Genomic DNA, 12,637 nt, shown 5'->3' with positions numbered 1-12,637 from the left:
CATTTAAAAAGCATCTTAACTAACCTTCACTGTCTTTCTGTAGCTGTCGTAAAACCGGGCCTGCAGTGTGCTGCACGTTGTGTTGCAGGGTTAATTAGCTCCTTTTCACAGCTCTTGGCATCTTTTCTGAGTGTGTCATATGTTTGAGTGGACCGGTGTCTATGTGCTGGCGTTGTTTGGACATGGCTATTGCTTGTAACAGTCTGAGCCAAGTTTTCCTCCAGGAAAAAAAAAACAAAGAAGAATACTGAAATGACCTGGACTCTACTGGATGTGAAGATCCATTGATTACTATGTAATTTCTACCCTCTGTCAACTTTGATTATGGAGAAATGCCAGTGATGGCTTCTCTGTCTTCTCTCTCCTTCTCCCACTCTCTCTGATTACGAAGCGTGGGCGGTGTGGAGGTGTTGATTGGGAATTGCAGAGTGCATTGTTTACACATTCATGGCTTTTTGGATTGGCCGGCCTCCGGCTTTCATGACACGCCGACACTCTTGCAACACACACACGTAGACCAAGCCACACACACACATGTAATATGTATTGTTCTCACCCATGCACAGACACTCAGCCAAGCCAATCAACATTTTGAAATCACCATATTTATGCTTTGGAGATGAATATTCATAACTCCCACCTGCTTGTGCAACTGAGACGGCCTGTATGATGTGGTATGATGTTAAAACACTTACCTTAACGACACATGTAGTCATTTAAAGCCTTAAATCCAGGTGAAGTCTTTTTCAGGTGACACACCTCTGATATAAAATCATTTCCAGCATTGTTGGCTAAATGTATATACCATTCATCCTAAACTGTAAAAAGAACTATGTCACATACAGTGTTATGTGTAAATAACATATCTGGTTGACTACGTTAATCATTTAGCAGCTGAATCCATAACATTTCATAGATATTGAATGAGAGACTACAGCTTATTTTTATGTTGCATCAGACAAGCTGTACATATTTGTTGTGCAGACAGAGAAAACTTACATTGGCTATGCTGGCAGTGAAAGAGAGACCAAAAGCAGAATGTTCCTCATCAGTATTTTATGACCACCTCTGGAGAAACAAGTGTGAAATGAAGACAGGAAGTGAGCACAGCAGGAGGCTGAGTTTGGAGACAGGCAACAGATGCTTGTCTGTGTATCCATGTACTTTTATGTTCTTATCCGTGTGTGTACTTGTACTGGTCTTTCACTCTTTATGAGGACCTGTTCAAGTTATAGAGTTTAACACATTTAATGGGAATAGTTAGGATTGACTTTAGGTAGAGTAAGGAGCTAGGGAATAATTTATCGATGGGGGTTGCCACAAATACATTTTTGTGTGTTTTTGTGTTTTTGTGTGTTTGTGTGTGTTTTTGTGTGTGTGTGTGTGTGTGTGTGTGTGTGTGTGTGTGTGTGTGTGTGTGTGTGTGAGAGAGAGTGTGAGTGTGTTGGCTGTTTTTCTGTATCTTTGTGCTTGCATGGGAAAGAGAGACGGGCAGAGACCTGGACAAGGGCGCACCATTGATCTGAGTTAAAACTAAAGAGAGGCCCAGTAACCAGCACTGCAGAACTCATGAAGACACACACACACACACACACACACACACACACACACACGCACACACACACGTACACATACAAACACACACACACGTACACATACAAACACACACACGTACACATACAAACACACACACACTCTCTCTCTCAATCACCACTTTCACAGACTGCGATGAAGCATGGGGAAACAGTGCCATCTTGTGGTGGAATCAATTTTTGTTTATGTTTATGAAACTGAAAAGCTGCAATATATGAAAGGTGTTAAAATGTGTGTGTGTGTGTGTGTGTGTGTGTGTGTGTGTTTGGTGTGAGAGCATGTGTGTTTCTATAGCAAAGTATGTCAGTCTCTCATCTCTCGGTCATACATTTGGCAGTGACACTCAGTGAGAGGGTCAGGGTCAAACACACACGGACACCTAAACACTGGCACACAGACCATCTGCTCAGAAACGGTTCAGGGGCTCACTCCTATTCTGAAGACCTGTGTGTCACCACAGTGTTACCGCAATGTCACATTTGTGTGTACAGTGTGTGTGTGTGTGTCTGTATGTGTGTATCACTTCTCAATGTCCTGCTGCCTCCTCTCTATTTCTGTCTCTTAATGTCGATTTCTGCAGATACCAGATAAAGAGATGAGGCTGTTTGTGAGTCTTTTACCTTGAAATGTCTAGAAGCCACAATCGTTCTCACGATAACAAAGCAGCCAAACTGTCCAAAATGTGTTGCCTAGCAACTGTCCAGTCCAGCCTATGGAGACATATTGGACTTAATTTGCTTTGAGACTAATTTAGTAACCTAGTAAGTAAAATAGAGATCTAACATAATTATCTGTAAAATATTTGTTTGAGTTAAAGCTAATGAAAGCACAGCTTGGTCAACGACCTTGAAACCTAAACTAAGTCAATTGTTTTTAAATTTGCAACTTATTTAGTTTTTCTTTCTTTTATCATAAAGTTTGGCTCTGCTCTGCTTGGTCTTGATTTTCTGTTTATTAACTAATTGTCTCAACCCATAAGAAATGGATGACTCGTCATTTGAAGCCAGAATCTGTTTGTGCCGTAGCTCGATTTGGGAATGGAGCCAAGGCAGCGAGCTCCTTTCAATACAAACCCTCGACCAATCAAAAGTCAGTCTGAGCTGTCAAGCATTACCTTTCACACTGTTTTATAGCATCAAGTAACTAATTAAAACCAAGCTTGCCAGAAACATGAACATATTGAATAAACATCAGGGTGGTAAGAACGACAGAAAACAATCAATTTTCAGATCAAGTAATCTTAAATACTGGCTTGATGTCATGAAGCTGAAACTTAAACCGCCCCCAATGGTCTTTATAGTATAGGAAAACTTGGAAAACTTGTGTGTAACTGCATTTGAACACACACACTGGAGGATTTATATTTCTTACTGCAGCACACCAGTGAACAAAGCCTCTGAAGGTACTTCACTCTACATGAATCCCCTACAGCAAAAGTAAACCCAAAGTAAATATGTACCCGTTTGTCCAAATATCTCCAATGTCTGGTGCCGCAGCATCTCCCAGACACACTCTGAACACACATACAGCAATGCAACCACACACACATATGGTGGAGCTCAGAGCTGCCCAGTGACCCGTGTAGGCAGGTTGCAGCGCTGTCATAACATCCCCCCCGCAAAACTTGCGAGCCCCTTAACCCTTCACACCCACCTGCCTGCCATTGGAAATCACTGCAGTCTGCTTGTGTGAGTTGTCAAAGGTGCTAGTGTGTGTTGTCCCAGAGTGTGCGACACCAGCCTCTGCAAGATGCGGTGTGTGTGCATCGGCAAATAAACTGTCCTTGGTTTTTCTGTGTGTGTGTGTGTGTGTGGAGTTGACAGGCGGGTGTGTCTACAGAGAATGTGGTAATAAGTACAGTTGACGGCCGTGTCAGGAGGTAGTGGGTGTCAACAGATAAAACTGTTTGTATTTAGGCCTGACTTCAATACACTGTCACTTCACCCGGCTTCTGTCTCCCTCGCTGTCACCTTGTGTCTTTCTCTTTATCTCTCTCTTCCTCCTCTCTCTGTCCCTTTCTTTTCATATTTTTTCTCCTCTGCTACATCCAATCACCTGAACCGCCTCAGCTGAACTGCCTTTCTTCTTCTTTCCGCCCCTCCCCTGCTCCTGTTTTCCGTCGTTTGTGTGTGTGCATGATGCGGTATGATGAGACTTGTCTCTGCTGATGAAGCCGGTTTGTGTGTTTGTGTGCGCGCACCCTCGCAGTTTGATGACGCTGGTCTTTGCTGATGAAGCCAGGCAGAGTGTGTGTTTGTGTGCTTGTTGTGCGTGGCGCAGCGTGATGGGACTGGTCTTTGCTGATGAAGCTTCAGTCTCAGAGTCTCTGCAGACCTTCCCTCATTACCAGAGGAGAGACAAATGCACTGCCCTGTAGGGAGAGACAGGGAAGGAGGGAGGGAGGGAGAGAGAGAGACTACGATGGTTAATATACAAAGCCCAATTTATATGTGAGAGCAAAACACATTCAAAATCATTCTTAGGTTAAAAGATGCTGCAGGATTTATTTGATTTATTTCAAATGCATCAACACCAAAGAATTAACATCTTAGTCATCACATGTAACTTCCTGTTGAATAGTACAAAGACTTTTCTGATCGCAGCCTCTCAACAATGAAACAGTGCTTTGCAACTTACTGCAGTTTCTGTTCAGTCAGACGTCTGCATGCAGGTCAATATCTCAGTGGGTGTAGTCACTAGCCAGCTGACTGAGTCACTGCTGTGAGTCGATTCCTCTCTCACTCTTGAATTCCTCTCTCAGAATCATTTTCAATGACAATTAGCATATTTTAGAGTCCCTTTTTCAGTTCGTCACCATTGAACCGTGATTTCTTCTCCCTGAAGTCAGGAGATGCCATAAAATAATTTATAGTTGTAACCTCCTGCACATTCATTTTTTGATTTTTAGGGATTACTTATCCTGACAGACTCAATATAGATAGATTTGAAAATACCTGTTGGCTCAGCATTATAGAACAGGGGTTTCAGAAAGGGTAAGAACCATAGACCGCCGAAAAAGATGGACAACGCTTCTCCATGAACAAAAAGGCCAAAGAGGAAAAGATGCGTTTACTTGTCGGCTCAGTGTTGATACAAATTAGGCTGAGACAAAAAAGGGAGAGAGCAGAAGACAAGTTTTCTTGTTGTTGTTGTCAGTAACATCGATATTTGTGCAGCAACGAGCCACAGTTCCAGTTGATTCTCTCCCATCCCCGCTCCTCCTCCTCCTCCTCCTTCCTCACCTCATCTCTCCCCCACTAACTAATGTGTTGTTGCAAACGTGCTGACAGAGGCAGCCTGTAATGGCCTTAATATTGTACACAGTGGAAATGAGGAGAAATTAATTGTGCTGATTCTTGTCTTTCTCTCTTTCTTTTTTCTTCTCTCTTTGCATCTTCATCTTTTTCTTAACGCTCCCCCCTCTTCTCCTCCACGTTTCTCTCTGTCACGCCATAGACATACATGTCTGCGTCCGATGTTGCGTCCACGCATCATAAATTTACTTAATTTTCTTTGTATACGAGGAAAAGGGAGGGGGGCAGCTAATTAAAATTTAATAGAAAGCACACCATGGAGGCATGCTGACACACACACACACACACACACACACACACAAATATACACACACAAGCTGATTACTGAAGCAATGCTTTCATAGATGGAACTTCTGGAACAGGCAGGTGGAGAGTGGTAAATGTTTGTGTGTGTGTGTGTAGAGAGAGGGGGGACACAGACAGAGGCTAAATGGAGAAAAGACTTAAAGGAAGGGGCAATCAAAACAATAATTCACTTAAGTATTGTCGAAAAAAATAATACTGGTTTCATTACTGTGTCTCTAACAGATAAGAAGAAGTGTGTGTGTGTGTGTGTGTGTGTGCGTGCGTGTGCGTGTGTCACTGGGGGTTCTTACTTGATGGTGGAGTTTGGAGAGATTTTAATCTTATTAACAGCCTTACCCTGTTTGGCAAATGGCTTTCCAACTGCTTGTGTAATGAACTGTTTGAAAGCGTTTTCAGTGCACACTAACATACATCACTCACACACACACACACACACACACACACACACACACACACCACTACCTACCTTGCACTTTCTCCTTCTGAACCAGCTTCCTCCCTTTTGAACTGAATAAAGGCTAGACTGCCAGCTGTCCTGAAGATGCCGACACACACACACACACACGCACACACACACACATACGCACACACAAACAAAGATACCAATAACCAGCTGACAGCCCGGCAGAATCGTCTTCCTGTGGATGCAGCTTTTCTGTTTTCATATTGGATGTTATATAGAAAGCACAACAAATTGCACAGTGGATTTACTACACTGTCCTCAGTTATAAATGAACAAGAGTTGATCTGCTTTTAACAAATCCTGCGTGGGACTTTTCCTAAATGCATCACTGCCAAGTGAATTATAGCTGCTATTATACTGTAGTTAAGCCATGTTTTATAGCACTGATGAGGTATTTTTAATTTTCTCCTGCTGGCTGCCGCATCAACAGATGGGCTCCAAAGCTTTCCAGTTTTGCTATTTTATCAGACAAATCGTGTTTTTTTAGACTGGTAAAAAAAAACAGCACTTAGTTTCTGTTAAAGCGATAATTTCGGTTTGCAGCAGAGCAGACATGTTTGTTATTCATTTAAAACTCACCAGCCTTGAAACCGGGAACTGAGCCTAAAACACTCATCAGTTAGTCAAACTACACAAAGTCAACAACTAGAACTGAGATACTGGCAACTGTTTTTAAGATTTGAATGTTCACCCGTCGTTATTTAATTCAGCATCATTATTTATAAAACAACTGTAAATAAACATGGATGATGTCCTCACATCTTTACATACAGTCTAGGATTTATACACAGCAGCAACAGCCAGGTCAAGTTAAGAGAGTCAAAAGCACCATGAACTGATCGCTAGTCTATATCACAGAACTTAAACACCAAGACAAACGAACTCCGAAGCTCTCGAACAAGCAATTTGAACTTTCCAATTAACCTAACCGGCATATTTATCGCTGTAAAGCTAAAGAAAAATCAATTAAGAACCTTATAAACATAGACTCACAGAGGTTTGCAGTCACTATGTCTCTTTGGAAAGTCAGGATTAAATAGTCGGGTGCATTTCTACACCTGTTTATTGCTCTTGTTCAAAATCAAGTTTCCTTCCACTGAGCTGTTTGTTGTTGAGAGCCGAGGGGAGGTATTTGAAAGAGAGGAGCCGTCTGTTCACAGCTCCGTCCCTCAACCAAAGAAATGAGCGTTTTTGGTGCTTGTTTGTCTCATTAGATCATAAAGTATAACGAGGCGATTTTCCTCAAGCGTGCAGTCAATCACCAGGTCCGGGGGAATGAAACGGTAATGCTCGTGTAACCGAGGTAAATTTGACGCACTTAATCACGCGCTCTGAACAAACACACATTCAAAGCCTCTCGCATTCAGACATTTATCAGGCAGAGAGACAACACAAGCAAATTCATGGCACATTTCATTATGGGATAAAAAATCAAAAGTGGGAGCCATCTTTCTTTTTTTTTTATCCTCGCCTTTCTTCTGCCCCCGTCCCCTCTCAGCTGAGGAGTAAAAGAATGTGACCCTCATCAATATTGACAAGCTTTTTCATGAAATGAGCTCAGGGACGGAAAAATGAACAAGACCTTGGAGAGAAATTGAGAGCAGCGAGGAGGGTGAGACAGAATGCAAATTCTCTGATGACCAAGGGCATTACTTGTCAGGGGGAAGGCAAAAAAAGAGAAAAAGATATACGCCGCTATTCGTCACTCATCGCATTAGTCATCACTCTCGTTTTTTCTCGCTTTTTGCCGCTCTATCTCCATCTCATTCATTCTACCCCTTCATCACTCTTTCCAGGTCTTTCTTCCTCTACTGTTGGAGTTTCCACAATGACAGCACATAAAACACCTTGGAACAGAGGCTCCCTGAGTGCTCATTAACGCCTCGTTAGCATTGAAAATGATCATCTCAAGAAGGGAATGGGTCTAGGGTGGGTGGTGGAGCTAAACAAATGAGATATAAATATGTGTTCCTCACCAAAGTGCCGTCTTTTCTTTTTCCCCACTGTGCCACTTCGTACAGATTTGGATCCATTTACTTTCAATTTCTTCTGGCACAGCAGAGAGCTTAACCCTCTTTCTTCAGATTTTTAATGGGCGTCGTTACAAGTTACAAGTCTTTTCCCCTGCTGTCAGACAGGATGTGAAAACAGGTGGAACTTCTATTTCTTTCTCAGTCAACACCTCCATGGCCTCTCCTCAGTGCTACAATATCTCCTGGCTGAGCTGCTGTGCCCACAGAGCAGGAGGAGGTGCTGCTGTTCACTGACGGGCATCTGACCTTGTCCAGGGTGTTCGGCTTATGCCAGTAAAGGAGCACTTCCTACCAATGAGAAACAGTAGAGCTGACTACATCCTATTTATTTCCTTCAAATGTGAAAATCAATTATAAACATTACAATTCAATAGTTCAATCGCCACTTCATTGATTTTCACATTATAGACAAATGAATGAAAACCAATTGCTGCACAGGACAACAGATCAAATATGCATCCATAATATATCTGTACCACATGGATTCACATATATATATATTAAAAAGCTCTTGTATAGCTGAAGCTGTTAATGTAAACAAAATAAAAACTAGAGCCCAGTCAATTCAATCAATTAGAATTTTTTCGGCCGATACCGAGACATAAAGAATTTGTTTAAAGTTGCATTTTCATTCATATATTAGATATAGTACAATATGTAACACAGTATACATCACCTGCTGTCCACTTGCTCTCACTGTATCTACACTGACTGCGAAACATTTAGTGAATCATCAGAACACAGAGTTTGTCCCATAGCCAGAGGCCGATAGTGGTAAAATGTGTTCTAGTGCCTGCCTGCATTTTTGTGTTCCTTTGTATATTTCAGAGCATTGCTGTTCTGCCGACACACGCACTAACACACACACACACACACAAACACACACACAAACACACACAAACACACACCTGCACTCTCCAAGGTATTTGACCTGTTTTGCCCCCAAGCAAAGAATAATGGTCAGTCCTGCATCTCAACACTCTCATGCACTACCCCACTACCTTCAGCCTCTCCTCCTCTAGTTTGCACAGGAATGTATAAATTGTGTTGTTGTGAAGAAGTTACCTCTTTCTAAAATCCATATTTATGGCCAAATATTGTGTTCTCCTCGTTGAGTTGATGCTAATGAGTTGTACAGCCTATGCTCAGACACAGGAGGTACATCTCTGAATATTCTGTAAAAAGAAACAAAGGTTTATAAGAACCAACACACACACAGTCTATCTGACCTTTTTATCTGATGGAAGTGGTAATGTGTGTAACGAATGGCTTGTAATGGCATCAGCTACTGGTTAAAGATCAACAGTGTTATACACACACAGTTGTATTAAAATGGTTTGTAGCTGTGACAGTCTTCCTTCTATCTTTAGCTCCTGCCAGCATCAGGTTGAGGTCCTCTACTTCCTCTTGAAGAAAATGTAGCTATTGAGCAAGAACCAATTAGTTTTGCTTTTGTGTTTCATTTAGTTGTTGTTTATCCTTTCTGATTCCACACAGGAATCATGTAATGTATAAAGCATTATTTTTCCCTTTCTATTTCAAATGCTTTTCTTTATCCTCTCTCCACTCATAACCTCTTGTCCTTTCCTCTCTCCTCCTCCTCACTCTTCGTCCTTGCAGGCAGTACTATGAGATGCTGTACAACACCGCAGACGAGCTGCTGAACCTGGTAGTGGACCAGGGTGTCCGCTACACGGAGCTGGAGTACATCAACGCCCTGACGTTGCTACACCGCAGCCAGACGGGCGTCGGGGACCTGAGCACCCAAAACACCCGGCTGCAGCGGCTGAAGGAGATCATCTGTGAGCAGGCGGCCATCAAACAGGCCACCAAGGACAAGAAGATCACCACAGTGTAAAGAGAAGAGCAGGTCAGGGCTCAGAGGGGCGAAGACTGAGAGAGAATAACTTTACATTTTTCAAATAACCTGTGTTTTACATGTTTTCTTCTTTGCTCAACTCCTTCTGATCTGTTAAGCACGGATATGTGTAGAATTCAAGTGGGTCAAGTGTGCAAGAGTAAGAAATGATGGAAAGAAGATATTTGAGAAGTGAGTTAGAAAACACTGACCGAGATGTGCATGAAATCTGTTGATCTTCTACATTTCTTCTTGCATCTTAAGACATGAACTCCAGAGAATGTCCGAACAGTTGGTATCGGACTTTCTCTGGAGTTTCACACATGAACGACGCAGCAGTAGATTCTCCACTCAGAAATCTCGTTCAGGAGAGGGGTGGCGCAGCGGGCAGAGGCTGCAGGATGTAATGTTTTTATTCAGTTCGGCCCTTATCACCAAAATCTCTTTCGACATCTTCGTTGGTGTCTTCTACATGTGTAGCACTGCTTTTTCATCCTGTGAGGTTCGTTTTCTTTTTGTAGGTTTATTTCCTTATTTCCCACTCGCTCTTTGGATCATCTGCTATGTCCTCACATTGACTCTTTAGGACGTTTTCCGTAGGAGTCTCTCTGACTCGGACATTTACGTTCTCACACACAGCCCCTTTCAGAGAACGTCAGGAGAATATTCAGGGTTCATGTCTGAATGCAGCCTTAATGTGATGAGACACATCGTAGTCGAGGGCTTACACAGATACTTTTCCCCCAAACTCTGCAGATTACAATATATATTATATATGCAGCAGTGACTCGCCCTAATTGGGAAGTGAGCTGACAACCAACTACAGACTTTCCAGGTCTAGCTGCTTGTATATCTATATCATAAGGTAACCTATATTGTCACGACTCCTAACAGTCCCCCCGCTCACCACGGCAATGACTGCGGCTCCAGAATGAAAAGGCGATTGTCTTGGACACTCACCCCAAACTTAGGCCCGCTATCTCATCTCATTTTCCTATTAGATCTAAACTGCTGCTCTCAATTACACCTCTATGTCTCCTCTCCTGGCAGCCCCACGGGCCCACTGATTCTGTCTGCAATAACAGATGCCAGATTAGACTGTCTGAATGAGGCCACATCTTCCGCCTGCTGCCAATTTGGGTCGGTCCCCAAAGAATTCCCGTAGCGGAGAATTGTGTCGTATATACGGCTGTTATAAAAATCTGTCTTTTGTTTTTCTTACAGTTTGAAGGTGTTTGCTGATAAAGAGTAACTCAGTAACTAAGATTTCTTTTTGCTAATGTCAGTTTCATGCCTAAGAAATAATATTTCAAGTCCAGCACACCACAATTTCATGATTTCATATTATTATGAGTTTTCATTTTAAGCATTTATACATTTCTCATTCTTTCCTCTTTCATACATTTTCCTCATTACTAGCCCTATAAACCAAAACAAGGCCCCTCGTGACTCTTTATTTTGTCGTGCCCACCTCCTGCGCTTTAGTCTTTTAAAGTGAACTAAACATATAAACTCAAGAGACGATCACACATCATTCCCCTCCCAGCGAACCCTCCCTGTTTTTACTTCATTAACTTGAGAGAGAAGTACTTAACGAGAGCCGGAGAGGGAAATGGGAGTGTTGTCAGTGCAGCTGGCCCAGCGCTGGTCTCCCCGAAGCCCACGGAGCAATCCATCATAATGACACATCGGCTGGGATCGATGGGAGAACAACGGTGAAGCTGCTGAGGGGTTCGCCCACCACTCTGAAACGTACACGCTGTGTGGAATCTAAAATCTGCTGGTTCAGCTGTTCACTTCAGAGCTACTTTTGTAATGTAATACATGAGAAACTTTAATACAATGTTAACAAAGTGTGTCGTGTCACTACTACCACACACAGAAGTCCAGAAGGCTTATGTATTGGGTATACCGACTGCGTATAAAGATGGATGACGCTCCTGCACTTCCTTCTGTTGCACAAAAATGAAGTAAAATAATACCCTTGATACAGGTGGCGCTATTCTGTGGTTTGATTCTGTTAGGAGACAAAAGTCCTGCAGATACATGCACTCGACCAATCACGAGTCAGTCTCAGCTGTCAATCATTATGTTTCACTAACTGAAACCAACTTCACCAGAAAAATTAAACCTACTTCCTAAAATGTATTTCATTTGTACTTTGACTTTTTACTTTGGGCCATGTCCCATCTACTAACATGGATAATTTGGGGTTTATGACCTTGACTGTAGCCAGCCACCAGGGGGCGATCAAAATGATTCAGCCTGACTTTTTAAGGAGCTGTCGTATCATCCATCTTTATATAAAGTCTTTGAGTAAACTCGATGTACAATGAAAGAAAACTGCTCCTGCTGTCCAATGAGTAAAATATTTCAAATGTATAAAAGGTTCAATTTCATTTTTTTCTTTTCAGCTGACCTTTCGTTTGAACATCTGCTCTTTGATTAATTCAAATAAGAATGTGTTAAATTCTTGACGTGTATTTTTCTGTCAGTTTTGAACAAGTCTAAACATCTGTCTTGTTCGTCTGTTGTCATCTTTTAAATGCTCTGAAAATTGTGTCTACTCTAAATCAAGCACGTGTGATTTGCCAGTACATACACTGAAAAATAAACCATCCAATCCCCGTCCTTTCTTCTTCTTGTGTCATATTTTCCACTGGGTGAGGTTCATCTGACAAAAGCTCACAGCTTCACACACTAACCCTCTCCCGTCTGTGACAGCAGCATCCTTCACTGTTTTGTCGCGGGAGAGACGTTCCCTTCGTACATCATGTGAGTCGGGCCGATCCAAAACCAACACTTTACCTGACAGGTGTGATGTGTGTTGTGACACGGTGTGAAGCATGAAGTGTTGCGGTGCAGCAAAGCGGAATGAGAAAAATAAACATGTTCAACATACCACCTGATCGTCTGTGTTGTGACGGGCATCAAACCTGCACGTACCTGCACACTGGTGATATTTGCAAACCACGGATGTGTTATCAAATGGACTGTCTCATATTCTCATTTTCTCACAGAGAAACAAACTTATCATATTCCCTCCATAAGATAACTCAAATTCTTTAAT

The 12,637-nt window shown here is 42.3% G+C and overlaps 1 protein-coding gene across 2 annotated transcripts in view; it reads left to right on the top strand.

Annotated features, from left to right (window-relative positions):
- The window catches only part of exoc4 (exocyst complex component 4), a 107,178-nt gene extending 94,980 nt beyond the window's left edge, over nt 1-12,198 (top strand). For both annotated transcript variants that reach the window (XM_069519330.1, XM_069519329.1), the window contains exon 20: nt 9,330-12,198. In XM_069519330.1, the coding sequence (XP_069375431.1) occupies nt 9,330-9,567 (238 nt within the window). In that variant the 3' untranslated portion in view covers nt 9,568-12,198. The remainder of the gene's footprint in view (nt 1-9,329) is intronic.
- The last annotated feature ends 439 nt before the right edge of the window (nt 12,199-12,637 follow it).

Source organism: Paralichthys olivaceus, chromosome 23, assembly GCF_024713975.1.
Source record: "Paralichthys olivaceus isolate ysfri-2021 chromosome 23, ASM2471397v2, whole genome shotgun sequence".
NCBI classification, from domain to species: Eukaryota; Metazoa; Chordata; class Actinopteri; order Pleuronectiformes; family Paralichthyidae; genus Paralichthys; species Paralichthys olivaceus.
Note: the sequence above shows the minus strand (reverse complement) of the source record. Positions and strands in the feature narration are given on the sequence as shown.